The 27,411-nt window shown below is 41.9% G+C and overlaps 1 protein-coding gene across 1 annotated transcript in view; it reads left to right on the forward strand.

Annotated features, from left to right (window-relative positions):
• Nucleotides 1–27,411, forward strand: part of LOC148428968 (insulin receptor substrate 1-B) — a 45,715-nt gene that overhangs the window by 10,872 nt on the left and 7,432 nt on the right. The window contains exons 2-3 of the mRNA XM_088422857.1: nt 8,600–8,901; nt 9,307–12,427. Of these exons, the coding sequence (XP_088278983.1) occupies nt 8,600–8,901; nt 9,307–12,427 (3,423 nt within the window). The remainder of the gene's footprint in view (nt 1–8,599; nt 8,902–9,306; nt 12,428–27,411) is intronic.

A 27,411-nucleotide genomic window follows, 5' to 3' on the forward strand; every position in this document is an offset into this window, starting at 1 on the left:
TTTTCGAGGTCTTCTTCCTTTATATTTGACCAAATATAAGAAATTAAGCTTTATGGAGTAAATAAATTATAAAAATACACACGCACACAATGATAAGCTTTTTTTTAATGAACAATGTGAGATGTAAATGTGGAAAATTACTCAAGCCAAATTAGGAAGCTTGTCCCTAACATGACAATTGCGATAAAGTCTGCCTGTGTATTTTTCAGGCCCATCTCTCGAATATCTGATATTTTTGTCTGAGAAGTACAGCAATCCAATCAGGACAGAGCGTCTATACATTTTTACTGTTATTTAGAAATCTGAGGCCTTTTGATCAACTAAAATAACCTGGAAAGGGCATACATAAATTTGTCTTGCAGTCCAGATGAAATCATATCAAAGATAATGTACAAGGACATGCAATGTTATCTGTTTTAATCTTTATGAAAATATTTTTCACAGTTTTTTCTTGAGTTTTCTCATGTTTGAATTCATTCATTAAATTACTTTATGTAATTAAATTCTAAAGCAATCAATTATTATAATGATTACCTTAGTGCCTAATAGATTTTCGATTAAGAAGAATTAGGTGGAAAAGTAATTGATAGCTTAGGATAATTTAGTTCTAAAGTACAGTAATCAATTTCTGTAGCTACTTAAGTACTAAAGTATTGATTACTTTAGGTCATAAGTGCAAAAGTAATTGGTTACTTTGGTACTTAAGTACCAGAGTAGTATGTTATTTTAGGACTTTAGTTGTTTATTACCTGAAGTCATCAATTACTTTGGTAATTAATCACCTGTAATAATCAAATCCACAATTTTTTTGTTTGTCTTTTTTTTGGCCTACCTTATTATTTGCTCGATTATGGAATGTACTCTTCCCGCTGGTGTGAACAGAATAAGAATTTTATTGTGTGGTTTTACTATGCATATGACAATAAAAAAGCTCTTGAACTCTTTTTTGCACTGTATTACCAAAAGTAATCAATACTTTAAAACCTAAGTATCTAAAGCCTTCAATTATTTTAGAACTGAATCACCAAAAATAATCGATTACTTTTCCAATGAATTATAATCGATCAAAAATTTATTAGGTACAAAAGTAATCACTCGTAGTTATTGATTACTTTAGAACACAATTAGTAATTAGTAGTATTGTTAAGTAATCAATTACTTTAGCGCATAAAAACTGTACCTAAAGAAATGGATTCCATTTTAGGTTCCATTTATGGTAAAATAAGAGACAAGACAACCTACAAACTCCACTCCAGCTGCGATTCAAACCCAGGACCTCAGAGCCGTTAGGCCGACTCGCTAACCACTTTTCCAACGTGCCGCCATTTTCCATAGTGCCGCCTTTAAGTGCATCCGACGCTTTTAAAGTATCGATTATTGTTGATGGCTCACATTAGCTCTGTGGTTGTAGCGGTCAGGAAGTGGCCCCAAATTTATCAGCTTTACATTACTGGCCCCGCCCCCACTATTTCCTCACATGTCCTCGGGGATGCAATGGAATACGCTCCATTTCTGGGATGTGTCCATGTCCAGAATGCGCTCCTTTGTATATTTCATTCGGATTCTCCGTGTTTTTTTTTTTTTTAATATCTTCTCCATGTCTTCCGCTGTGAAGCATGACTTAAAAATTCAGGAGATTTTAAATTTAGGTGACATGAAATATTCACTTGCTCGGCACTGACAAACTTAGTAACTTGATTCCTGACTTGCTGCAGCCTTATTTATAGGGCTGAAAGATTTTGAAAAATTATCTATTCGTGATTTATTTTTTCATGAATATTGCAATTATGATTTAATATGCGATTTTTTTCTTTCAAAAGAATTTGTTTGTTTATTTTTATGCCAATGTTTTCCCTTTTTCTGAAAATGAATATAGGCTACCATTTTGACTACTAATAATTGGTCGAGGTTTATTTGTATTTCAAGTCTCAAAATAATTCCTCAATTATCAAAACTAATTATTGATTCATTTTATTGATTAGTTAGTCAAGCATACATTTTTTTCAACCAATCACAAAATTTTCAGAATCACTTACCATATTTTGGACGATAACACGCACAGGATTATAAACCACAAAACAAAAACTCAACAGAAAAACTATTTTTGTCATGTTGAGGCCGCACCGGATTATAAAATTTTTGTTTTGATTTGAAATTTTCAAACTACTTGTTTACAGAAACATCCTGGCTTAACATGTCTGTGTGTTTAGAAATGAGAGCAACACCAACATGTGTTCCATATAACACCGACACACTCGGAATGTTAGAATACTACACCAACATAACGGTAACATGCCTGTTTGTATAGACTAGTGAAGAGTGCCCCCTGGTGGCTTGTAAAATAGCAGTTTAAACTCATAATCAATACTCCTTCTGTCTCTGTTTTTCGGGAAATTGCCCCTTGGTGGCTAGTTAATAAAAATACTGCAATTATGTGGCCCTGGACTACAAGGTGCAGGGTCCAAAGTGTGAGAAAAAAGTAGCATCTGAAATTTACAGTAATCCCATTTGTACACGCTTGTACCATATTTACATAAAGGGACAATGTGTAAGACTTGGACCGTTTTTCATTCCGAACAGCAGGAAGTGCTGCATTTACCATTGTCCGTAGGTATAACAGACTCGTCAGCCTTTGGTAGAGTGGCACCCCCATGTAATATCATTTCATGATAACTAGACCTACGAATGTATTTTAATCATACTATTGGTCGTTAAGAACACATTCGCAAGTTTAGGAAATTAATAATCATTTCATGTATTACTTTTTAATGAAAAACGGTCTAAATCTTACACATTGTCCCTTTAATCATTGAACACAATTCGTTTCCTGTGAAATACAGCTATTGGACAAAACGACCCAATCTGAATTTGCAAAGTATGCAAATTCATCATTTTTCCAAATAACCGTTGAATAACTTTTAAAAAAACGATCTAATTGTATTTTTGATTGAATATGTCATTTAAAATTCCTTTTCCCATGTTTTTCTTTTTTTTTTTTGTATTTTTTTCAATTGTGGTTTGAAAACTGTATACTTTTTTTTTTTTTACAATTTCTTTTTTTGTTGATTATTTGGTCCGGTACATTTACAGACTCAAGCTGCTCCGTCAAAGAATGCGGGAACGTTGTGTTCCCGGTCGCTATGTTTACTACCTCAACACCAGGCTAACCATCAAGACGGAGACGCGCGCCAGTAGTTTGAGGTTCTCTTTGTGTTTATTTTTTTTTCTGTGTCCCATCCTTAAATGCCTCCTTTTCTGGCTCTCCGGATAACTGGGAACACATGCGAATTTAACCTTAGGCAGATGGCGGCGTCGGCGTGGGGAAGTGTTCTCCAGTGCGGGCCCGCGTGGAGGGATTACGCACGGTGCGGCTGGGCGAAGCTTTAGGAAATGGCGAGTTTGAAACGAGGAAAGGGGGTACGCATGGCGGCCCTGGGAAAAGTAGTACAAAGAATTGAGGGCGGGCGGGGTAAGGAGGGGCGGTCGAGAACAGCGGAGGAAAAAAAACAGTCTTTGCAGTGTCGAGAAGCGTCACGGCGTGCTGCGGCAATGAGGTCACGCGTTGGAAATGCGAGGAGACGACTGCTCGGATTTACAGGACGCCGGCTGTGGAAAAGGGATTCTATAATGCCATAAATTGGAATCGTTTTGGAGCGAACCCCGAAAAATGAATCGCGGTCGGCGTATTGAGTCGTGACCTAATTGTGACGATGTAGACGCTTTTTTTTTGCTGGCTTTTGTGGTTTGAAAGGTAGCAAGTGGTACATCATGTACCGCAAAAATAAAATACTCAACCCTCCAAGTACGACAAAATATGCAAAATTTTAAGTGACAGGTATTGCAACACAAACAATACAACTGTCATGTTTTCTTTATCCTCCGTGAGGCACGCAGAAGCAGCACAACGGCCACTCATTTGGTGCAAAATCTGACAAAAATGATCTTTTTCATTGCGCCATTAACTGCCACTTTTCAAAAAGTAAAACATTGCAGTACAGTGTTTTTTTTTTTTTCCCTTCAAGACCGCAAGTGGCAGACTGACAATCACTTTTCTCAACGATTTCAGTTGCCTTGGAGGAACACAAATCAGATGCACCCCAAGGTCGTTGCTGAGGCAGCAGGCTCAAGGCAAATGCGTCATACCGTACCTTTCAGGTGTTTTGCTTTATCCGGCATGAGCCTTTCTCCACACTTTTGATGCAGTCTTTCTGCTGCATCAAGCTAGCAATTTTCTGCTACCTTCATAGACTTGCCTGGAAGACACCCCCAGAGAGAGACAAGCCAGAGGTGCTCCATAATTTATGTTACACCACCATGGATCAATTCTTGCTTTATGTAACCAGGAGTGGATGGAGTTGAGATTTTTTTTTTGTAGGCCTGAGTGGCCTCAAGAAGTAAATGTGTACTGCATAAATAGAGATGAAGTATTTCTTTTTAAATATTTTTTCAAAGTAGTCTTCCCATGTATTTTTCATCAAACCTGAGTAAATCCGTCCACCCATCCATTTCCTATAGCCACTTATCCTCACTAGGGTAGCTGGCTTGCTGGTGCCAATCCCAGCCGTCGACAGGCAGTAGGCCGGAAACGCCCTGAGCTGGGAGCCAGCCAATTGCAGGACACACAGAGACAAACATCCAATCACATATCCAATCACACCTAAGGACTTGCTGCTGCCATATTTATTTATAATTATACTTCTATTGCACTAGCGATTACACTTAGTCTTCAGTTTTTAGTTTTAATTTTTAGTTTAGCAACACTAGGCAAAGTAGCCCTACATACTGCACGTTACTATTGTTAAGAATCTAGTTTTAGGATTGTCTCGTGTTGCACACCTGCACTTTGTTATTGTACATGTAAAACGCAGAGGATAGTGAGAAACGAAATTTCGATTCCTTTGTATGTTAAGCACACGTGAAGAAATTGACAATAAAATTGACTTTGACTTGACAATTTAGAGCAAAGGTGTCAAACTACAGCTCACAAACCATCGCTCAAACTCATGTACAGTACATCAGTAGCTTGATCAAGAAGTGTGCGTGCCCCCGCTCCTATCAGCTGTCTAACCGCTAGGTTTTTCAACAGTACAGAAGACCATCCTTTTTGTTGAAATGCGTCTTGTTTCGTCATCTCTGTTTTGCTATTCATTATGTATTAATTCGGGAGGATAATTTACAGTTTTATCTGCAAAACAGCGATGTCTTATTGTTTATTCAAGCTTTTGAGCTACCATGTTAGCATTGCCCCACCTTGCCACGCACAGATATACATACTGGATTGACATAGTCAGTATACCATTTTTTTATTTTGTGTATCCAGCCTCCTTCCACGTCCGCCATGTGGCTTTAGGGGCCAGTGCTGAAATATTGTTGGCACTGCATCAAATTTGAGCCTTTGGGGCTGGTGCTGAAATATTGTTGGCACCGCATCAGATTTGAGCCTTTCCTTTGGCATCTCAGCAACAAAAATGGTTCTCGCAAACTACCGAATTCCTAGCAAATGGGAGGGTTTTCAACCAAGTGCCCCACACCCGTATTATGCTGCAACCTTTCTGTGATCGATATATGTTATGGTTCAATAGGTTTAGGCACACAAAAGTAGTGTATGTCTTTGGTGATTTTTTTATTATTGGACAACCCATACACTTTGCATTTTGCCATTATAGCGTTTTTCAACGACTAGAATTCTTTGTGAGCTGCCTATCACAGCCAATAGCGATCCATACTTGCCTACCAATGACTCAACGTCACGGCTCAGTTCCCAGGAGCCAAGAAGGAGCAAATATGGCTGGTGCCATTCTCTGACAGAATGTTTCTGCGAGTCTTATAGGCTTGCCTAAACCTTGTGCATTATTTTGACCATTTTTGTGTTATTTTCTTTGACTTTCTCGCTGTATTTTAGCCATAGGATGGCACACTCCTGGTTGTGTGATAATAAATGGTTGTGCCGTGTAGAAATTTGACATTTTGCCACCATCTGGGTGAAATTTCAGCTCCCTAGTGTCTTCTTTCAATGCTTTCCCTTCGATGTGAAATGCCTTTGATGGATGTTTGGACCAAATTTCGCACAACCAGTGCAACCAAAATATATAAGATGCCATTTTTCCTGAGTAACTAAATGTATTTTTCTTTCATAGCTCCGGAGGTACATTTTCAGCAATTGATTTATTTAGCCACTTTGTACTGTATCCATGTACAAGTGTACTCTCAAACAAAGCCAACTAACTTTCCAAAATAAAACAAGTTTGTTTCTGTTATTTTTCCACCAAAATGCTACATTTGTGATTTCAAAATGACCACAATGTCCATTTGAATCCGATAATTGTCTGGCCCTGCTGTAGTATACTTGAGAACATTTTTTTTCAGTGAGCCTGTGTGGCCTTCAGATGAAAATGTGCGCATGTGTGTGTATAAAGTTTAAGGCCTTGCCTTTCTTCAAACAAACAATCTTTGTGTGTGGCCTTTTCAAATAAAAATGATGCTAAACCCTAATTAGCAATCAGACCTAGCATCAGAAAACACTTAGTTCTCACTTCTCTTTTTTTTTTTAAGTCGATATCGTTTTTGCAATCTCTTGTAAAGCCCCCATTCCCTTGGTCCCCTTCTAGAAAAAAAAAATCCCCCAACTATCGGCTCCTTCCTGTTGTAAATCTTAATGAAGGAGCAGTGAGAGAAGCACAAAACAGCCACGCATGGCCTTGAGTGAGTCATCCAATGCAGTGTGTGCGCGTGTTGATACACGCGCGGCAAAAAAGAAGCAAGACTCCACTGGCTCTCAGCACAGCATCTATTCCTGGTTGGCTTTGAACGCAGAAATGCGTTCTCTCCAGGCACTCCGGTTTCCTCCAATATTCCAAAAACATGCATGGCAGGTGTATTGGACATACTAAATTGTCCTCAGGTGCGATTGGGTGCGTGAATGGTTGTTCGTTTCTGTGTGCCCTGCAATTGGCTGGCAACCAGTTCAGGGTGTCCCCTATTTATAGCCCGAAGTCAGCTGGGATAGGCAACAGCAAGCCTGTGACCCTTGTGAAGATAAACAGCTCTAAAAAAATGGACGTAATTCATATCTTTGGTTATAAGCGTCAAGGGACCAAAACAGAAAATACTGTATTTGATTCATCTAAGATTCCTAAGGTCATTGTTTCAATTGAAAGAGGTCTTCAATGGCTTTCGCAACTCCAAAAGAGCAAATTAGGTTCATTTGCTGACTGTAGTGAAGAAACTACTGGAGAAAAGGCTTATACTAATTTCCTCTTTTGACTCATGTGTATTAATTTGTGTCCACTGTTGTGTCCATTTTGTCTCAGCAAGAAAGCAAGGTTAATTCTATCCCATCTAAGCACTTGAGAAGTGCTTAGAACAGATACAGTATATGAAGGGTTGAAAATACCAATGAATGGTTATTCTGTACCGGTGTCAAGAACTGATGGAAAAACTTGAAATAAGCAAAGAACATTTTTGAAAGATGTTGAAAATTACAGACCGTCTGGACGTGGCCCAAAATAGACACAGCAAGCTGAAGGCTAGTAAAATTGAAGACATGAGGGTTGGAACTAGAACGTCATACTGCCCATTCCATACAAATTACATAAATTATTTTTTTATTATCCCTCAGATCTTCCGCTTGAAAATGGAAATTGAAAGACATAAAACATTTTTTTTTTGTAAATCCCTGAAAATAATCTTGAGAAGGATCAGACTGGAAACACTAAACAACAAATAGGCTAACCTTCCGCTAACTGGAAATCTCTCAACTCCATTCTGTGTCTTTGAAGCTACCTCACTTAAAAACTCGATTTACTTTCCTTTTAAATCCTTTTTACATTTCCACAACATGTGTTGTTACTGTAAAAAAAACAACAACTTTGTTTTGAGGAGACCACGCTAACACACATGCGTGAGTCGCACTTTTCTTTCAATTGCAGCACTTCAATCAGCAGATGTGTGGTCCTTTTAGGTCACAAATAAAAGAAACCAGAAAGCCATATTTCCTGCTTCCGATGAGTGAGCACCAATGAAGCAGCCAAATGTTGCTCATTGTTTAAATAAGTCATCAAGAGCTTTCTCTCCAATAAAAGCCACTTTGTGGATGCGCACAAAAGATGAATGGGCTGCCGGCACTAATGAAAAGACAGATTTTTACAAGTTGACAAAGTGAGCGGATCCTTTTGAATGTTCCCCTCAATGGTTTTAAGACCTTCCCAGACCTTTTAAGACGTTTTTTGTTAAGACATTCCATTATTAAGTGTTTGTTTTACTTAGGCTTTCTCCCCTCCTCCAAGAACTGTTCATCATTGGTGGCTTTACTTGTCAACAGTCGATTCTTTCCACGCTGGTATGTGCACTTGTGTTTGCGCGTCAGAGTGTATGTGTGTGGTTGACAAACGAGACCCCCAGGTATGGAGCCCGCAGGTACAGAGCCGGTCACACAAGCTCGTGCATGCTCACCGTGCCCTCGTATCGTGTTGAAAATCTGAAAAGCTGCACAAGCGTGTAAAAAAATGCTTTGTAAATAATGGCGGTTTTCATATCAGCGCAAAGTTGCTTCCCACGGTTCAATCTAACCAAGGCCGCATTTCTCTTCTGTGATTTTTAGGTAAGAACCCCTCTGACAAAGGAGCCTCTGGGGACTATGGCGTCCCCAACCCTGGGCCGGCCTTCAAAGAGGTATGGCAGGTGAAAGTGTGGCCCAAAGGTCTGGGTCAGGCCAAAAATCTGGTTGGAATTTACCGTCTCTGCCTGACCGACAAGACAATCAACTTCGTCAAGCTCAACTCCGATGCCGCTGCTGTGGTACTGCAGCTCATGAACGTCCGCCGCTGCGGGCATTCTGAAAATTTCTTCTTTGTTGAAGTTGGCCGCTCTGCTGTAACAGGCCCGGGCGAGTTCTGGATGCAGGTAAGTCTTTAATCTCCAGTCCCCTTCGTGTCGAAAGTACCCTGCATCCCTATCATATAAACACGTAAACGTATTCTCTGTCAAGAAATGGACTGATCCCAATGTACTTAGAGGAAGCAAAGATAAGGCTCTAACTTAGGAGTTTCAGTCAAGCTAGAGTTTATCTATAAAACTGATATGTAAGAGTACAAGATAATTATTCATATGTATTTAAACAATCAAACCGTTCAATTTTTGCTCACCAAAGTCTGCTATCTTAATGCTAACATATAATGTGCAAAGTCTTATGTAAATTAGCGTAGATGAAACATCAATGCTCTGGATATAACGTCCTAATATTATTGTGAAACTGCTGCCTTTACGAAAAAGTGATGTATGGTGTTTGTGTTTTGCGCAAATTTTTAGGTGGATGATTCGGTGGTTGCCCAGAACATGCATGAAACATTGCTCGAAGCTATGAAGGCCCTCAGCGAGGAGTTTCGCCAGCGAAGCAAATCGCAGTCAAACTCTGGTCCTGGGGGAGGGGCGACCGCCTCAAACCCTATCAGTGTTCCCACACGTCGCCACCACTCGAACCCTCCGCCCAGCCAGGTGGGCTTCACCCGCCGACCCAGAACCGAGCCTCCCGGAGGACCTAATGGCGGAACAGTGATTACTAGTGCTAGCGCTTCTCCCACACCACGACACAACTTTCCGAGATCTCGAACTGCAAGTGATGGGAGCAAGGTTGAGGAAGCACTAACAGGAATCCCTAGCTCCAGCCCATCAGCCAACGGTTCATGTTCTAACACACCGATCCTCAGGTCAAAGTCGACACGCTCAGCCCCCACCTCAACTGCGAAAACGCCTATTGGTCTGATGCGCTCCATTTCCACGCCAGCACCCTCCCCAGCCCCAAGCTTGTCCTCTAGCTCTGGTCACGGATCGGAATTTGGAGGCATAGCATCTTCCGCTGGTCCTGGAGCAGGGACTGGGGCGTACAGTCGCGTCCCAATGCGTTGCGTCTCTGTCTCAGGTTCACCCAGTGACTACGGCTCCTCAGATGAATATGGCTCCAGTCCTGGGGAACAGACACTTTTGGTCTCTCCCAGCCTGCCTGGCAGTTCGGTTGGTAGTGTTGGCAGCCAGTCCCTTGGCGAGGAGGGTGCTAATTACATTTTAATGGGCCAACATAGTGGTGGCAATAGCGGCAGCAATCAAAGCACCATGACGTCCAGTTCCTTGCCAGCACCTGGAGCACCGCTCTCTGGGTCCCAAGCCCAGACAAGGCGAGTGCTGCGCCGTGCCTCAAGCAGGGAATGTGAAGCCGAACGTAGGTTGCTGAGCAAGCGTGCGTCCTTACCTCCTATGGCCTTGGAAAGGCTGGTCACATGCCAGCACAGAAGTGAGGAGCCGGCAGAGGAAGACTCAACCGACTATGCCGTAATGTCGAGAAGCACCAGCCGGGAGTCATTTTCATCCACGTCCTCCACCATGCAGAGGGAATTTCTCATGGGTGCCGGGTCAGGAGGGGGAGGAGGAGGGTACTTAGATGTGGCAGGAGAGTTCAAAGGTGAAACAGGTGGGGGATCAAGTGGTATTGTTGATTTAGGAGTGGATAATGGCTACATGTCCATGCTGCCTGGAGTCACTCAACCTCCGGTGTCTCTGTCCCAATCCCTGGCTGTTTCTGTCCCGGACTCGGATCCTAAACCTGCTGATGATTATATGGCCATGACCCCTAACAGCAGTGTGTCCCCTCCACAGCAGATCCGATCTCCCCCCACATCTGATGGATATATGATCATGTCTCCCAACAGCAGTTGCTCGCCTGATCAACGTGGTGGTCTCTCCTCCGGGGCTTGGGTGGGCAGTGGCAGTGCAGACAGCAGGGCAGGTAGTGACTACATGAACATGTCGCCTATCAGTGCTCGCTCTGTAAATGGTAGCCCGCCGCCTTCAGAACACAGTCATTCGGAAACCAGTTCTCAACAACATGCCCCCAAGATGGTGTACTCTTACTATTCCCTCCCCCGATCTTACAAACACAATCCCTCTTCCAGACATTTTGACGACGGACCAGGTCGTGGCAGAAGGCCAAATGGGAGCATCGGTAGGGGAGTGGGTGGGGGTCGTTCAATCGGTGGCCGTCAGGAGCAAACGGCTGCAGGCAGTTCAATGGCGGGGCGGCACCTGTCGCTTTCCTCTTCCTCATATTCGTCAAGCTCAGCCAGCAGCGAGAGCCTCGGGGAAAGCGAAGAAAGATCAGCAGGCACCGCAGGTGGGGTGTCCAAAGATGGAACGAAGCTCCAGCAGCGACGAGGCTCCGGTGGGTTACAAAAACACGGGATCCACACTCGAAGTAGACCTGTGAGCTTGTTTGTTGACGTATCCAAGGCCAACACGCTTCCCAGGGTCCGGGAGAACCCTTTGCCCCCAGAACCGAAAAGCCCCGGCGAGTATGTCAGTATTGAGTTTAAGGGAGAAAACAACTCGATTGGGGTTGCAGGAGGGCGTGGTCGGAGTCTCAAGCATGGTTCCTCAAATCCTCAAGGTACAAACAACCAGCATCCTCAACATAGGCCTGTGTCTTGCCTTGGAAATTTTATCCCTGTATCCCTCAGCCCATCCGCCCCGATAACCCCACCAGCTGCTTCCGAATATGTCAACATGGACTTGGGACCTTCTCCCTCACCCTCACCGCATACCCCGCTTGTTTTCCCTCCTTTCCACACACCTCCCACACCCCCAACTTTGGCTCTCGCTTCCAAAGTCACGGATTCCGGATCAAGTGGCCCTCATGAAGAGGCGGCAGCGATTGCAGAGGCACCGCTAAGGAAAATCCGAGAGATTGTGCCAGAGTCCGAGTCCCCCACATCATGCGGCGACTACACAGTGATGGCCTTCAGCCTAAATAACACAGCACCCAGGTCGTCCTCCAGTGTCTCACCCAAAGCTGCTTCCCCTACCAGAACTGAATCCTCTGTTGCGTCACGTGGTCTAGACTTTCCTTTAAGCAAATTGGGGCCCAACCCAGACCACGGAGCGAAAGTTATCCGTGCCGACCCCCAAGGACGTAGACGACATTGCTCCGAAAGCTTCCTCTCTTCATCCTCCCTGTCCACTCCTGCCTCAAATTCCTCTTCCTCCACAGCCTCACTCTTCCCAGAACAAACCACGGCCCGCCGGCAGGGCTTGGAAAACGCGCCGTGGCGCAATTGTGCCGTCCCGGATACGTCCACTCAATCATCCCTCCCTGGACAACAGCTGCCCCTTGCCACTCCAACACCCACCACAGAGCAAGGCCTTAACTACATAGACTTGGACTTGGCCAATAAGGAGAGCCCCCATTTAGGCATTGACGGAACCCCGGGGAACCAGGCATCTGCGCGTCTCTTTTCGGTGCTCAGCGCAAGTTCTGTGGTCGGAGGAGGAACTGCGCCGGTTGGCAACAGCAGCAGCTCCAGCGTCAACACGTACGCCAGCATTGACTTCTACAAGTCTGAAGAGCTGCGGACCCATCAGAACGGAAATAAGGAGGGAACAGGTAACTTTCTTTTTTCCGCTGTTTTTGTGGCGTCATCTGTTGTTATGTGAAGTGGTGAAGCCCTGCTTTTCTCTTTTTGATGCTGAAGTCGCGCAACCTTATTATTATCCCATACATAATACAATCGCCTATGCTTCCGCTTGGCTGGAGCCATTGTTTCCTCGTCGCAAACATCTCACTGCAGCACCGTTTGCAGACAAAGGAAGCATTCAGACTTGCCATCGAAGCGTCCCACTCGGGGTCGAACCAATCATGCTGCAGTGTGACAGGAGCATTTAGAGGATTTGTTTTGGCGACTGCAATTGTTTTTTTGCACTTTCATCTTTGGAAAGTGCATACAGTCCCGCTTCAGTAGATGATTTCATACGGTTTTTCGACATTTGGGGTGAGATATTATTCAAGGGAGGTTCATTTTTAAGTGGAACCATTTAGTTAGATTTATTCTCATCATTTTACCATGTGACTACACTTATCACGACTGTAAATTTGGCATTTTCTCAAAAGAGATTATATATCGCCGGCTTTGGGCAGAACGCTCGTATCTCCAAAAGCATCACTTTTCACGGGACCCCAACAATGGAAAGTTAGTTATCTGAGTTAGAAAATTAGACATATTTAACACTTTAAAGTGTTAAATAATTTGTAAAAATAATACCTACACATGTAGAATGAGCACTAGTATAGAAAAATGCACTAATCTGAGTTAGAAAATTAGACATTTTTAACACTTTAAAGTGTTAAACAATTTGTAAAAATAATACCTTCACATGTAGAATGAGCACTAGTATAGAAAAGTGCACCAAAATGTGATTTATTTTTATGGCCAGTTTTATTTTTAGAAATTGTTGACAATCTAAAGTGATAAAAACTTTCACAATGCGATGCTAATGGTTGAACTTGCTAGTTTTGGAAGCCGCGAAACATGAAAAGCGAATTGGCGAGTGAACACTGTATACACACATTTACGTATATGCAATATTAGGAGTGTGCATCGCTCCAGTAAACTGGACTGATTTTAATTTGATTTGATCCATGAACATTTCGAATTCGAAACGTTTTTTGCTACATTACAAACACCTTTCTAACATTCCATAGAAGTATTTTCTCATCCACGGTATCTTCTACCCTTTGTATTCCAAGAATGTTTCTCTAGGGGTGACCGCCACTGCTAGACAAGGCCCGAAACCTTGAGAGACCTTCCCCCCCAAACCCCCTATAGCAAAACATTCTTTTTAGCCACTGTCTGCACTGAATTGGCCTGTTAGGAGCCTGGCGCCTGCAGTTCCAGCAGATAGAGAGGAGCATTTAAATTGCCGTGTGGATTTATGTGCATCAGTAAAACACTCAGTCGTCTTAACCGTTCCACAGTGGGGCTCTTGTGATGGCCAGGCCCTGGCAAACCTTGCTGTTTGCGTAGCAGCCCCGGGAGCTCCCGCTTTGAATCGCGTCGTCGCGAGCGTTCTCCGCAAATATTTTGTACCTTGACTAAATAGTAGGGGGCGGCAGCTCCAACCTAGCGTACTATACGTCGCCCTTCCAGACCACACGGATTGAGTGTTTTTCCAAAATACTTACAGGCTACCTCTGCGGCCAGGGAGAATGTTACACATTGACTGCAAATGCGAGATGGGGCCGGGGTGTCACTCGCACCGTCTCGCAAATGCCTTTGGACTGTGCTCGCCTGCTTTCATCTCCCGAATCCCACTTAGCCCCCTCCTCTACCGCCTATAAATGATGCTTTTGTTAGAGTCTTAGGGATCTCCCGTGTTCCCTTGCAGTCCCAGTTTGGCGTCTTGATGTTTACCACCTTGTATTATTCAGTATGTGGCTTTGACTTTGTCCTCGGATGACAGATTTTTGAAATTTCATCAAGATGACACAATTCGACTCAACTTGAAGTCCCCAAATCTTCTGTGCTCTCTCGACATACTATCCATCCTTTTAAAGGCATTGCTCTAATCTCACTTGTCTTGTAAAATGGGAGGGATGACGTCATTGAGACAGGAGCGATCATAAACAAAGAATAAATGTTTAGAATCAATGACTTATCTCGGTCGTCATGTGTTTTAAATGTTATGTCTGTTTAATAACAGGAATCTTATCTAGAAACAAAGCATGATTAGAGCTCGGACCTGCAACAAAAATCCAAATTCTCTCTTTGCGTTGGCATTAGCCCCTCGAATGGGTTTCTCATACTTTTAGTGAAAAACGTCAAAGTTCAACAAATGAAAAATACAATTTGAACATACTATTGTCACCTCGCAATTAGTTGAAAATACGCTGAAAAGACGTCACCTTGTGTCCGTCCAAAAAATGTCTAAATCTGTTGATAAGTTGATAAGACGTCCTTACTAAGAATATCCTCTTACACTCTAGTAAACTGAAATGAAGATGTGTTCAAGCTATTGAAAAGCTATTGAAAAAAATTTATTTGAAAAAAATGTATTTGACCACAAATGCTTCGCATTCTTGTTTCAATATTCTCTGTAGGGTCTTGCCTAATCAAAGACATGGTTACCTTTGAGTGACGTGACTTGAGCTTCTTATGGCCATAATCTCTACTGAGGGTAGCCTAGCCTAGCCTAGCCTAGCCTTCTCCGTATTTCTTGATTAACTCCAGCTTCATTTTCATACTAATCATTTTCTTTCTTTTCCCATCTCCCCACTTCAACATCACTAGCAATCTTGGAACCCATGGCTAACCAATTAAAGTTTGAATTAAGCACTAAAATTATATTGTAAGCACTCACACTAGGATCAAGTCTTTAGCATATCGGCATCTTAGTGACACCGTTTTAGTGACACCGTGACCCCGACCAATAGCAAAATAGCATCTTTGAGACGCGTTACCTCGCAGGCAGTTTGACGCGACCAGAAAATAAGAGCAATTACCTAAGGACGCCTGAATAGGGAGGCAAAACAACATAAACACAGCCAACCTCACAGGTCATGACTCTTTTTGATGTCGTAAAGCAGGAAAAATGCCGTAAAGAGGGGACGAAAAAAAACATCGCAGTCCACGTCGTAAAGTGAAAACAACATAAGGCAGGGATGTCGTAATCCGGGGGTCCAAAGTAATGTATTACAAGTAACCCAATTTAATTATCCATTATGAATAAAATATGAATATTTGAGTGGTACAAAAACTGCAATTAGGTTGTTCTTCAAAATTATTCAATTCTATTGTTGTATGAAATCTCAAGTCAAGTTAGTCTTTTTTTAAATCATTGGAGGGCTGTATCATATATAACAGTTTGCTGCGCCTGAATAAAATCAGCCACCATGCTTGCTTCTGCTCTAGAAAAAGCACACGAGGGAATTTTACTACCCGCTGTTCCAAATATTTTTCCTTTTAACCTTCTGGAGAGTGATGCGCGCGTCACACTAACCCCTTTTTGTTCAAACTCTTCCGCCTCACCGCTTTGGGACCAAACTTTTGAATGCGGCCATTTGCGCTTAATCGTTTTGACTTTTACCTGACTATGTTTGTCTTCTCGGTACCTCCTCGCCCCCTTCTTTACATTCTCAATGACAGCGGTTACTCAGTGTCCCCTGTGCACAGAGACAGGTCTGTTCTCTGCTAATTGGACAAAACACATGCATAACTGGCCAATTGGATCACTATCGACCGCATGTGTGTTCCCTGTCTCCTACTTGTCTAGACACTTTGCCTGTGAAGTAAAATTTATTCCACTTTTTCCTTTTAAAGTACAATGGAGACGCTCGAATTTGCACAGTGCGGTGGGCCCTTGACTTACAAGCAACGAATGAATGAAACTTACATCATTTGGCGGCTGGGTTCATGCAAGCATATATTTTCCTTTAAAACACACACACACACTAACAGTATAGATAGTTTATGATGGCAGGTGTGTCCCCCAGGCTATGGAATCCAGGTCATGCTAACAGTGCGTTACGTAAACTGTAACCACGTGGACAGTACATGATCCCCCTACCCGCGCCCACGCCCCTCCGAGGGCTTTACACACGTGTCTTTAAACCTGCTTGGCTTTGAAGATTTAGCGGCCGATATAGCATTGCGTAGTTAGCTCCTAATTGATTACTTTGCATGATGTAATTAGATCTATGTAAACAGTAGTAAGGCGGGGCCAATTATTTTATTGTTGCATATTAGCATCATTGTTGCAGATTTATTCTAATGGCTTTCTTACATAACAAATAGGAGCTAGGGCTTTGTTTGTTTTTTTTAATCTCATAATTCTTCCTTCATTAAAGGCAGTATGCAGTGGTTTAAACCAGATCGCAATTGTCTAATAATTTTTCAACCAAACAGAATTAGAGCACATATAACTAACATATTACCCATTTTTTCTGAGGTTTGAATGTCATTGCATTTGTCTTGTGTTATGATTTCTTAATGATGTAAAAGAGCTAATATCAACCCATTAATCGGTTGGACTTGACACTTAAAGGGATACTAAACTTATTAGTTGGATAATGAAGTATTTTCAACATAAATTTAATACCTTTCAAAACAAGTTTTACACTTGCTGTTGACTAAAAATGACACCAATCACACCTCATCGTGTGAACATGGCATGACCAAACCCAGAAAGCAAATGAGCCGTGATTGGTCGTTATCTGAACCTTGAGCACAATTTAATATCATTTTCAGTCAATAGTAAGAGGAAAATGCGTTTTACAAATGATGTATTTTAAAGATAATGTATTTATCAAACTTATTATTGACAAAACCCACTGCTGAAAATGGCTAACAACGCCTGGTGTCCCTTTAACATCTAGTTTTCAATGTTGAAATTAGAGCTAATCCTTACATATCAACAAAGTTCATTAAAATTCCAACCGACCAATTCAGGGGTCAGCAACCTGCGGCTCCGGAGCCGCATGTGGCTCTTTCACCCTCATGTTGCGGCTCTTCGTGGTTTGGAAAAATAAATAATGCTCGGTTCAGATCAACTACGTGGATGACATAACAAGCAACACATTTGGATTGCAGTCAATGACGTGTGAGTGATTGGGTGATAGGGCGACATCTATAGGACGTTTTTGGTGCGACAACACAAAAACAGGAAACGGAACTATAGTGCGGCCTAAAAGCAAGTATTTCAAATTAGGTTAGGGTTAGGATTACACCGGTAAGTAAACAATGTAAACTGGAGTGCTTGAAGAATTCAGTACAGAAAAAAACCTCATCTTAATGCTTGTTTGTGAACATGGATTTATTCAGACGTTGGTTCGGTCTGCTTGCTTCTTTTAATGAAAATAATGTGATACGATCTTGGTCACCAAAAACTGTAAGCAACTCCTCTGGCTGCTAACACATTTGTTTGCATCTCCCACTGTTGTCTTATCAGTGGAAACCGGGTCAAAATGGCTCTTCGAATGCTAAAGGTTAAAGGTCAAGCCCTGGCCTAAATCCACCACAATTTTTTAATAGTATTTTCAATAAAAACAAAAATTAGAGACCGTTGATCTCTTCGTGTCCAAACTACAAATGTATAACTCTTGCTCAGTCATTACTTGCTAACCATATTCTCGCTTTATAAAGCAAGTGGCCACACACACATCCGTACAAATGACAATATTGCGGTAAATGGTTCACTTTTTTTCTCACGTGATTGATGACAGCCACTTCAGAAACAGCATTTGTATCCAAACCATTAAAAAGGTAATTTCCCATAATATGCCCCCTTAAGATAAAACTGTCTGAGTAGAAGGTCAGATAAGTTTTCTTTTGATAAACTCAAGGAGATCTACTTCGGACTCGCTTTGTTTGGGTGGGAAATGGACAAGCTCGCCTCTGTTTGGGTTTTGGAGGAGTATTGAAGGCTGTGGACTAATACACATGACACGTGCAATAAAAAGTTTTCTTTTTTGGAGGGGGTCATCTGCGCCGCCGCGGCAACAGCATCCCATTACAGCCTAACACCTCCGTCCAATTAAGGAACTCGAAGGCTTGGTGCGGGTAATCTGAGTTGAACACACACAAAAACATTTTGTAATGAATGAACAAGCTGCCACACACACGCTACAACTTCTGCGGTTACGTTTAATAGGAAAAGCCACTGTACAAATAGTGGCTCTGAACCAGCCTGAACTCGTTGGCGGTGGAATGTTTTTTTTTTCTTTCTTTTTTTTCAGTTTTTATTGTGTGTGTTTAGACAGACACACACCTTTTTAAAATGCGCGGAAATCCCTCTACATGTCTATTGTTGCATCAAAAGAAGGAAATGGGGTGGACATTTTCAGTCATGTTTAGTTACCCTAAATGCAACTGTTGATTTTAGTTTTCAGTTGTGTGTTTATCATTTGAATTATTATTAATATTGGACTAACGTTAAATAATCTTGCCCCACCTTTTGTAAGCCTCCACACGCAATGTTTATTTTCCAGCAATTTGTATCTATTGTGTCAAAAAGGGTTTGTTGTTTTTCACGATGCATCAGTGATACTCAAACACTTAAGGTGCTTTTTATGGCTTTTTCCACAACCAAAGGATTGCAAAGCAGGCAGGATTTCTGGGGCGAGAGAAAGGGGAAAAAAACGCTGACTCAGAAAGAAAAGGTAGGCAGGCGTCAGGATGATAATAAGCCAGAGGTTTTGGATTTGATTCTTGGCCCTTGTGAGGATGCTGTACTGCCCTTGGGCAAGATACTCATCCAAGGGGTGTAGCCAGAAATGTTTCTTTGCAGTGGCTAACACTTCTGTTTTGTTGCGGGTCAAACAAGTAAATGTTGAATATAGTTTTTCAGTGCAAGACTTCTGTTTGGCCAAATGTAGAATGAACATATCCATTTGAAAAGAGCATTTGTATGCGCGTTTAAGATTTTTCTGTCTCTGAGGGGAAAAGAGAATCACATCAGGATTACATACCCAGAAGTTTCTGAAATTTTTGGATTATTACATCGCCCCAGGTCAAATTGACCTCGAATTTTATGTTACGTTTCCAAAGAAACACATATAAAACACGGGTGTAAATTAAGTATTGCATTTTTTTTCTGTGAGTGGGTTTACAATTTATTTAAAAAAAAAAAAAAGAAAAGAGTTTTTGACACTTTTTGATAAATCTTCACATTGCTGGGTCATAATGCCCCAGAAATATTTTTGCTGTTCTTGAGAAGTGTACATAAATCACTGGTTTAAACAAAATAATGAATTTTTACGCATTTCTGACAAGTTTGAAGCCTTGTCTACTCGTAACCAGGCTTATTTAACATCTGGAGGAAATTTGACTCGACTCGGGCTTTTTGATGTTTTTGATGTGTGATATTCAAAGGAAAAGCATTTAAAAAACACACTGGAAGGCTAAAATATTGCATGGCTTGTCAAAACATGACCACTTTCAATATGCCATCCTTTCTAAATGCTTGCAAACGGGAAGTCGAGAGGTACACCCTCTAGGTGTCAAATGAGCCCATGTCGGGCTCATTTACTGCCATTCAAAATGGGAACGATTGTCAATTTTTGACATATTGAAAACCCGATGTTTTATCATGCATTTCCCCCACTTTTTGCATTTGCTTTTTGCAACTCGCTAACGAGGTGCAATAGGAATTTTTGTGTTGATGCCCCAAGACCACCGGGTGGCGCCAACAGCCAACTTATAACATTTGCAAGCCTTTCAATGACTTCTATGATTGTCTTAGCTTGGACTCCCATAAAGCAAGAGTCTTCAAAAGTCATAATACTCTTAATTATGACATAATAAATATTCCTTTTTCAATGTCATAAATATTTAAATTTACATTTCACATTTTTGCAATTTTAGTACATAAAGGCGTAGGACAAAATACCTCACAAGGGTTAAATAGTTATTAATTTCAGTTATGAATAACTTGTGGCCGGTATCAGTGATAGAAAATCATTTGGATCCAAATTTCCTCCTACGCGTGGGTGGCCGTGACCATCACTGGCCACCATATAGCTCCGCCCCTGACTGAACCTTTATTTGCTCCTGATGCTGCGTCTTCAGTTGCTGAATGAGGAGAGTAGAAGTGCGTGTGTGTTTGCGCACATCTTAGCGCGCACATGTGAGAGTGTGTGACTGTGAGATTTGTGTGCGCGTGTGGCGCCGTGCCAGCCCCGCGTCCGAGCACGATCTTGGCCACAGAGTGTCGATTGTGCGCGCCGGTATTGGATGCTTGCCGGCCCCTGCAAAATCCCCGGGTGCAGCCACCCACCAACCCGTCGGAGGTGACTGAGTGCATGGAAGCAGGAGGGGGAGGGCGATCCCGGGAACCTTCTCCCTCTTCTCACACACCGTTTCGTATTTTCCCAGCCCAGCCTCCATCTCCACACTTTTCCTCCTTAAGCGTGTCTCGTTACATGTCTTCGCCGTGCCTGAAGTGTCTTTGGGCTGATCTGTTTGCGCGTGCGCGTGTCTTCTGGGCATCGGCGAACCGCCCCGCTAACCGTGTTTGTCCGTAAAGAGCTTATCCCCGGTGAGCGCTAAGCTGATTAAAGTCGCTAACAAGCCAGCTCTCAAGCAAGGAACACGTCTGGCTTTAATAGTGTTTGTTTACGAGTCTGCGTGTGAGTGGCGACCGGTTGTCGAGTTGAGTCGAGTCGAGCCGAGCGGGCCGCTCAGGTGGAATCAACCGGCTCGGATGAGGTCGGGGGTGATTTGGGGGTCAAACTAGATAAATAATCAATAAAAAATAGATCATGAATTGTTATTATAGTCATTATTAGGGACTGGATGTAAATCCCGATGCCTCACGAGATTTGAGCCCACAAGGCGAGATTAGATTTTTGCAAAATGTGTCATACACAATAATGCCTACCATAAGTGTTTTAGTTTTCAGATATTTTTTTTTAACCGAGCAGACTGCTAGAAAATTTATGTTTTCCAGCTGAGAGGCTGTCAGTTCAACCCCTGACCACCACACGCATGTTAAAGTGCCTTTGAGCAAGACACTCAGCTGCGCTGTATGACCTGTTTTGTTCTGCTTTGTTCTGATTTTTTTTTTTTTTTTTTGCAGTGTTTACAAACTGTCTTTGTCAAATCTGCCAATATTTTACCATCCGTTTCTTCAACTGAGAAACCAAAATTAAGTAATCGGGCCATCCTTTATTTGTCCTGCAGATATTGAGAATGGGAATATTTATTCATTATTATTATTATCATTATTTTGCTCAGTGAAAAACAGGTGGAAACCAAATGGCATCAGAACCACAGAACACGCATTTGATTGAACTCGGTTTGTTCAAAAGTGATCAGTAGGAATGGTAACTTTCCAGCTGTCAGCATCAAAGAATGCACGCAAGTGCTGCTAGCTAGCGGCTAATTTATGCTAGAGGCTGCGCTAAACATTGTCAACAGGTACTGTACAATAGCACACGTGAATAAGTTATTTTTTAGCACGCAAAACTGCAATTGAATGTAATTTCAGGACAAAGCTGTGGTTTTGTATCAAATCGCTACTCGTGAATCTTCCGCAGCAACAAGTTGTGTGGTAAAAAGTCAGCTGCTGTCGTGACATGTTTTTTCAGGAACAAGTTTGAAATAAAAGCCTTTGTGTCAAAATAAACGTTGGGCAAAGATATACATTTGCGTGGCAACACGTCGAAGCTGAAATCCGTTTGGCCAACATAAAAGCAAGAGAGAATTGCTTATGTATGTATTATGGAATGAATGCTGACTTTTTCACCAAAACAGTCTTAGATACACACGTGAAATTGTGATCGTTTATTTTTAATATAGTTCCTTTTTTGATAAAATACTGAAACTCTCCTCCTTTTCCTCCAAGGACAAGAGAGAAGAGAGAGTCAAACCTTATGTAAGTCGTGAGTGCAGATGGAAACGAAACAAGGGCAGCGGACATGTTTGCTCACCGCTGCCGTTAATGTCCAGGGAGCGGTCGTTAACCTTTCGGTGCGCCAGCTCACCTCCACGTCACGGACGGCCAAATACGTCTAACTGCTTCCTGTTCTTGCAGCCTTCGTTTTATTCGATTGACCACTTTACCAGGGGCACTTTGTGTTTGTGTGTGTGTGTGTGTTTTTGCGAGAGAGAGCGAGAACTTGTGTGACTGAGTGAGAATGCTTGATTTTGTGTGTGTGTATATGTGTAAATGTGAATATGAGCGTTTGACTGATAGTGAACTACTTTTGTCTAAATGAAGCTCCTCAACTCACTTCACATGATCCCTTGGCAGTGCACGGCTACAAGGTGGCAGGAAAGTACTACTTTTGTCTAAATCAAACGTCTCACTTCATAAAAGCTCGTTGGCAGTCAGGTACTTTCCAAGATACTTTCAATTTTTTTTTTCCTCCAAAATTTTGCCACTATTGCAAAGTTGTATGCCCCAAGTTATGGCCTACGGACTGCTGCAGTCAATTTTTGACAGTGCTCTCTAGTAGTGTTTCTCAACCTTTTTTCAATAATATGCCAGTGTAAAATATGTTTTTTATCCAAGTGCTTTCTAAACAGCACAAATCATTAATCTTTTAAAAAAGATTTAAACGATGTAAAAGAAGGCTGTGCAATCTGTGTCTGATTGTTTAAAATTTAGAACGCAATTTGTAGTGATATCCTTATAGGCGTATTTTATTCAGCAACTCTTGGAGATGGATTGTGATTTATCATTTTTATTCATTTATTCTGGCTGGTCTGGCGTAAAATGTGTCATTACTAACAATTCTCAGTCATATAAAACTTGAAAATGAAGACATACAACATTTTGCAAAGGAGTCACTGTAGAACAAATTAACAATAACTTTTTTCATGTTCCAATTATTTTACACTTACTTTGAAAAGAAAAATGTATAGTTCATGTCATGGTATTAAGTTAGACTTGCTAATACCTTCAGAAACTCTGTTAGGATCTTCTGCACCCTCTAAAGTGTCTTCACGTTCCCCAGTTTGAGAACCACTGCTTTCTAATACCGCCCAGGAGCTTAATGCAACCATTTGATTACGTCATTGTAACTATTAAGGCGTAGTACTAACCGCAGCCTCTAATTTTGTCCAAATTGGAGGGAGGCATGCATGTGAATGTTTACTTATTAGCAATGCGCAGTCAAGAAGCAGGAAGTGGGCCTTGCGAAAAAGAGCTGCTCAATTTGCCTGTCTTTTCCATTAATAACATGGTTTGTATTCAGAAGACTTTCGGCTGAAAGGGACATGCTGCATGTGTGCCAGGTGGTGACATTTTGTTCTTTGTTGGAGGGGAGGGTCTGGGAGGAGGAGGGGGGGGGGGGGGGGGGGGGGGGGGGGGGGTCTGGCAGATTGCGCATAGGAATAATCACATCTTGTCCAGAGCGCGCAAACGTACGTAGCCTAAGTGCGGCGGCGGCGGCAGAGGCTCATGCATGCGTCATTTTGCTGACGTCGCCCACCAAATGTTGCATATGTGATAAATTAGAGGGGGGCTTTCATGTGTTGTTTGCGTGTCTGTTTCATGTCTAGTCATGTACAGCTATATGACCAAAGCCCGCCACGATCACTTTTCATACACACACACGCTCATTTCCCAGAAGTATACCAGAAGTATAATATACCTCAGGGACCCATTTATTATATACAAAAGATGAAAGTCAGTCAGTTTTATAACAAAATACTAAAAAAAAAAAGGTTGTTTGTTAACGACGGATAGAAGAAGTTTGAATTTCATACGACTGTGAGATTCTGGGAGAGGCTTTTCTCTGAATAGAAGACCCCACCTGTTTGTGTTATCACTTATGCCTCACACTGCCAGCACATTTGTGTGTGTGTTTGTGTGCACATTTGCATGAATGTGTGTGTGTGATCCAGTGTGCATGTGTGTGACTGTAATTTGTGTGACAGTGGGAGTGTGTTTCAGTTCATGTGTGAAAAACCTATGTTGTGTTTTGGTGTGTGTGAGAGCATGAGAGTATTAGTGTGTGAGAGTGGGTCAAATTTTGACTGTGTGAAAGTCTGTGACACTCTATGAGTTCTCTGAGAAATAGGGCTGTGTGTGAGAGTACAGCTGTTACTGTGCACCTCTGAAAATGTTGCAGTGTGTGTGTGTGTGTGTGTGCTTGCGTTGTGAGAGAGGGAGTGTGTGGCTGTGAAAGATTGCAAGTGTAAATACACAGATGTGTGCGAGAGTGTGATAAAGGGTGTTGTCCTGTGAGAATGCAAATACATTTATGTCAGAATGTACTGTATGTGCATGAGAGTGTATGACACTATGTGAGAGTGATTCGAGACAGAAATACCTGAGATCACAGTTTAAGTGCACACCTGTGTTTTAGCATGCGTGTGAGCATGACTGTGTGTGTGTATATTTGAGAACGTGAATGCACGGATATTAGTGTGTTAGAGAAAGTGTGTGTGTACCTGTGAGTGCCTATGTGAGAGTCTGTCAGTCTCAGATATAAAATTCATGAGAGTGTGACTTAATGATAATGCTGACTGTGTATGTTTGAGAGTGCAAATTTTAATTTGCACCTGTGAGAATGCTGCATCGCCTGTGAGAGTGAGACCACGACAGTGTGTGTGAGAGAAATCCAGTGTCAGTACACAAGTGCTATAATGAGTGAGAGAGAGGCTCTAAGGTGAGAGATGAGTGTGTGTTTCTGTGGTTTTGAGAAAGTGTGCATACTCAAATGCATGTGTGTGAGAGAAGGGTCTTTGACCAAAATAACTACAGTATGTGAGAGTGTGAGTACATGTGTGTGGGAATTTGAAGGCTGGAAAGGGATAGTGTGACTGCCTGTGTGAGAGTGAGTAGAGAATGTGCAAGTTTAGGCGGTGTGTGTGAGTGATTGTGTGTGTGTGTTAATGAGGGAGGTTTTGTTGTGTGTGAGAGCCAAACGGAGATAATACCTGTGAGAGTATGTCAAATGAGTGTGTGACTGCTCAAGAGAATGTGTGAGTAGATAAACTGTGTGCGAGAGACACAAGTGTTTGACTGTGTGAGAATGTGTGACTCTGTGGGAGTGAAGTATGTGTGAGAGTGCTTGTATGTGTATGACTGTGAGAGCTTGATTTCATATGTAAGAGGATGTGTGAGTACACAGGCTTGTGTGTGTGTATGTGTTTATGTGTGTGTGTGTGTGTGTGTGTGTGTGAGAGTGTGTGCAGCAGACAGCGAGAGGGAGAGAGATTAAATGAGATACCCAAAAGCCTTTAGTCGTGTTGGCCGGCGCTCCATGTGTGTGGCGTCCAAGGACAGGATGTCCCATGTCACATTTCATCACATGTTGCACAACATTATTTACTTGCAAATTGGGCAATTCTGCCCGAGTGTGCAGGCGGCTAACGCGTGCCGATATTCAGGTTCTTCTCCTGATGTGGAGATTTGGTGAAGGAATTGTGGGGCGGTGTCGTGTTTTTGCAGCGTGACATATTTTGAATCGGTGTGCTGTATCACGGGAAGGTCATGGTGTTGGTTACAGGCGGTTTGGCGGGGTCATTTTGGAGTGGCTTCTGCACTAACAAAATGTCTGTACTGTACTTTATTGAAACATATGGTTAATTGCATTCATGAAATTGAATTTTAAAGAATGCGCTGCTCATTCCAGATATACCGCAAATAAATTGGACTCAACTCTTCACTTGGTTTCTCAGTACGGTAGTTAGATTAGGCGTTCTTGGCAGAGGATAAAGAACATATCGCTGGCGTTGGGCCATTCGCGATTAACATTGCAACTTGAGAATTAGCAAGCAGTTTCCGACACCAAAACTAATTAAAGTCTATTGCAAAATATTTTTTCCTGATTACTTCTTTATTAATCAATCATTGTTGTTTTTATTATTATTAAGTGATTAGAAAAACAACTAAACAATGAGAACGCGAGTGAGTTTTTAGTACGCGAACTTTATAAACTGAATTTTACTTCATTTAAATTCAACTAAATCCGTCTACACAAATCAAACAAAAGATTACACAAATCCTAAATGTTGAAAGACTGAAATCAGTGTATTGAAAGTGTTGATTTGTAAAATTATCGATGTACTGCCATATTATGTTGCCGCATAGATGCCAAATTGCCAATGCCAGTCGGTCAAATTTGCATTGTCTTTTCCATCGTATGTTAGCATTCATCCAACACAAGCTATCTTAGCCTTTGCGCTAATGGTGTTTCTTATCGTATGTTAGCCTTTGCTCCAATGACATTTCCCATTATATGTTAGCACTTAGCTAACACAAGCTATGTTATTGCTATGTTATTTGTTTTTCTGACGGTTTATGTTGATTATTTTATGTGAACAAATATGTATACAGTAAATAATCGTTAATAGTTAATGATTTATTTTTGTGAACAGATTTCTTCTGTAACCCAAAAAAAAGCACGCTTTATGTTTAATATTTTTCCGTGGACAAATATTTATTGATCTATATTTATTTTTGAGAACAGGTCCGACACTTTATCTCGATTATTTTTATGGAAAAACACTTAATAATTAATTATTTCTTTTTGATAACAGATTTCTTCGATGACACTTTAGGTTGATTATTTTTTGTGGACCAATACGAATTAAGTTCGAAATAAAGTTTAATAAATCCGTTTTTTAACCCTAAAAAGCTTTGCACTGGTTAAGGGGTACTTGACTGAAAATATATTTCACAGGGGCTACATCACTGAGAACCACTGTTCTATAGGATAGCATGACATTCCCTAACCCCCGCGACCTCTGAAAATGCTTTTTCCCTCCCTTGTTCCCCCCATTCAGCACTGTTAAAGTGACTTCCTGTCCCCACACATTCCAGCTCCTGAATTGCCCACTCAGTCAAATACACAACGACGAGAGCACTTTCAATTCTTAGTCTTTTAAACTGCAGAATTTAAACAATTTGTCACAGTGTATCCACGCCTATATTTGTTTTTGCCGTGCATGTGACCAATTTGGTCTTGTGCTCTACACACACCCAGACCTGCTAGTACAGTACATATAGTTTGGTTACGTAACTCTTGGCATTGCTTGAAAAGTGATTGACAGCGCCAGGGTGAAAGTGCGCCGTGGACTCGTTTTTCCAAGCCCTTTGCTCCAGCCCCACCAGCTGCGCGCACTTTAATGTTTGGAAAATAAC

This window comes from Hippichthys cyanospilos, chromosome 1 (genome assembly GCF_059441005.1).
Source record: "Hippichthys cyanospilos isolate Australia breed blue-spotted pipefish chromosome 1, RoL_Hcya_1.0, whole genome shotgun sequence".
Lineage (NCBI taxonomy): Eukaryota > Metazoa > Chordata > Actinopteri > Syngnathiformes > Syngnathidae > Hippichthys > Hippichthys cyanospilos.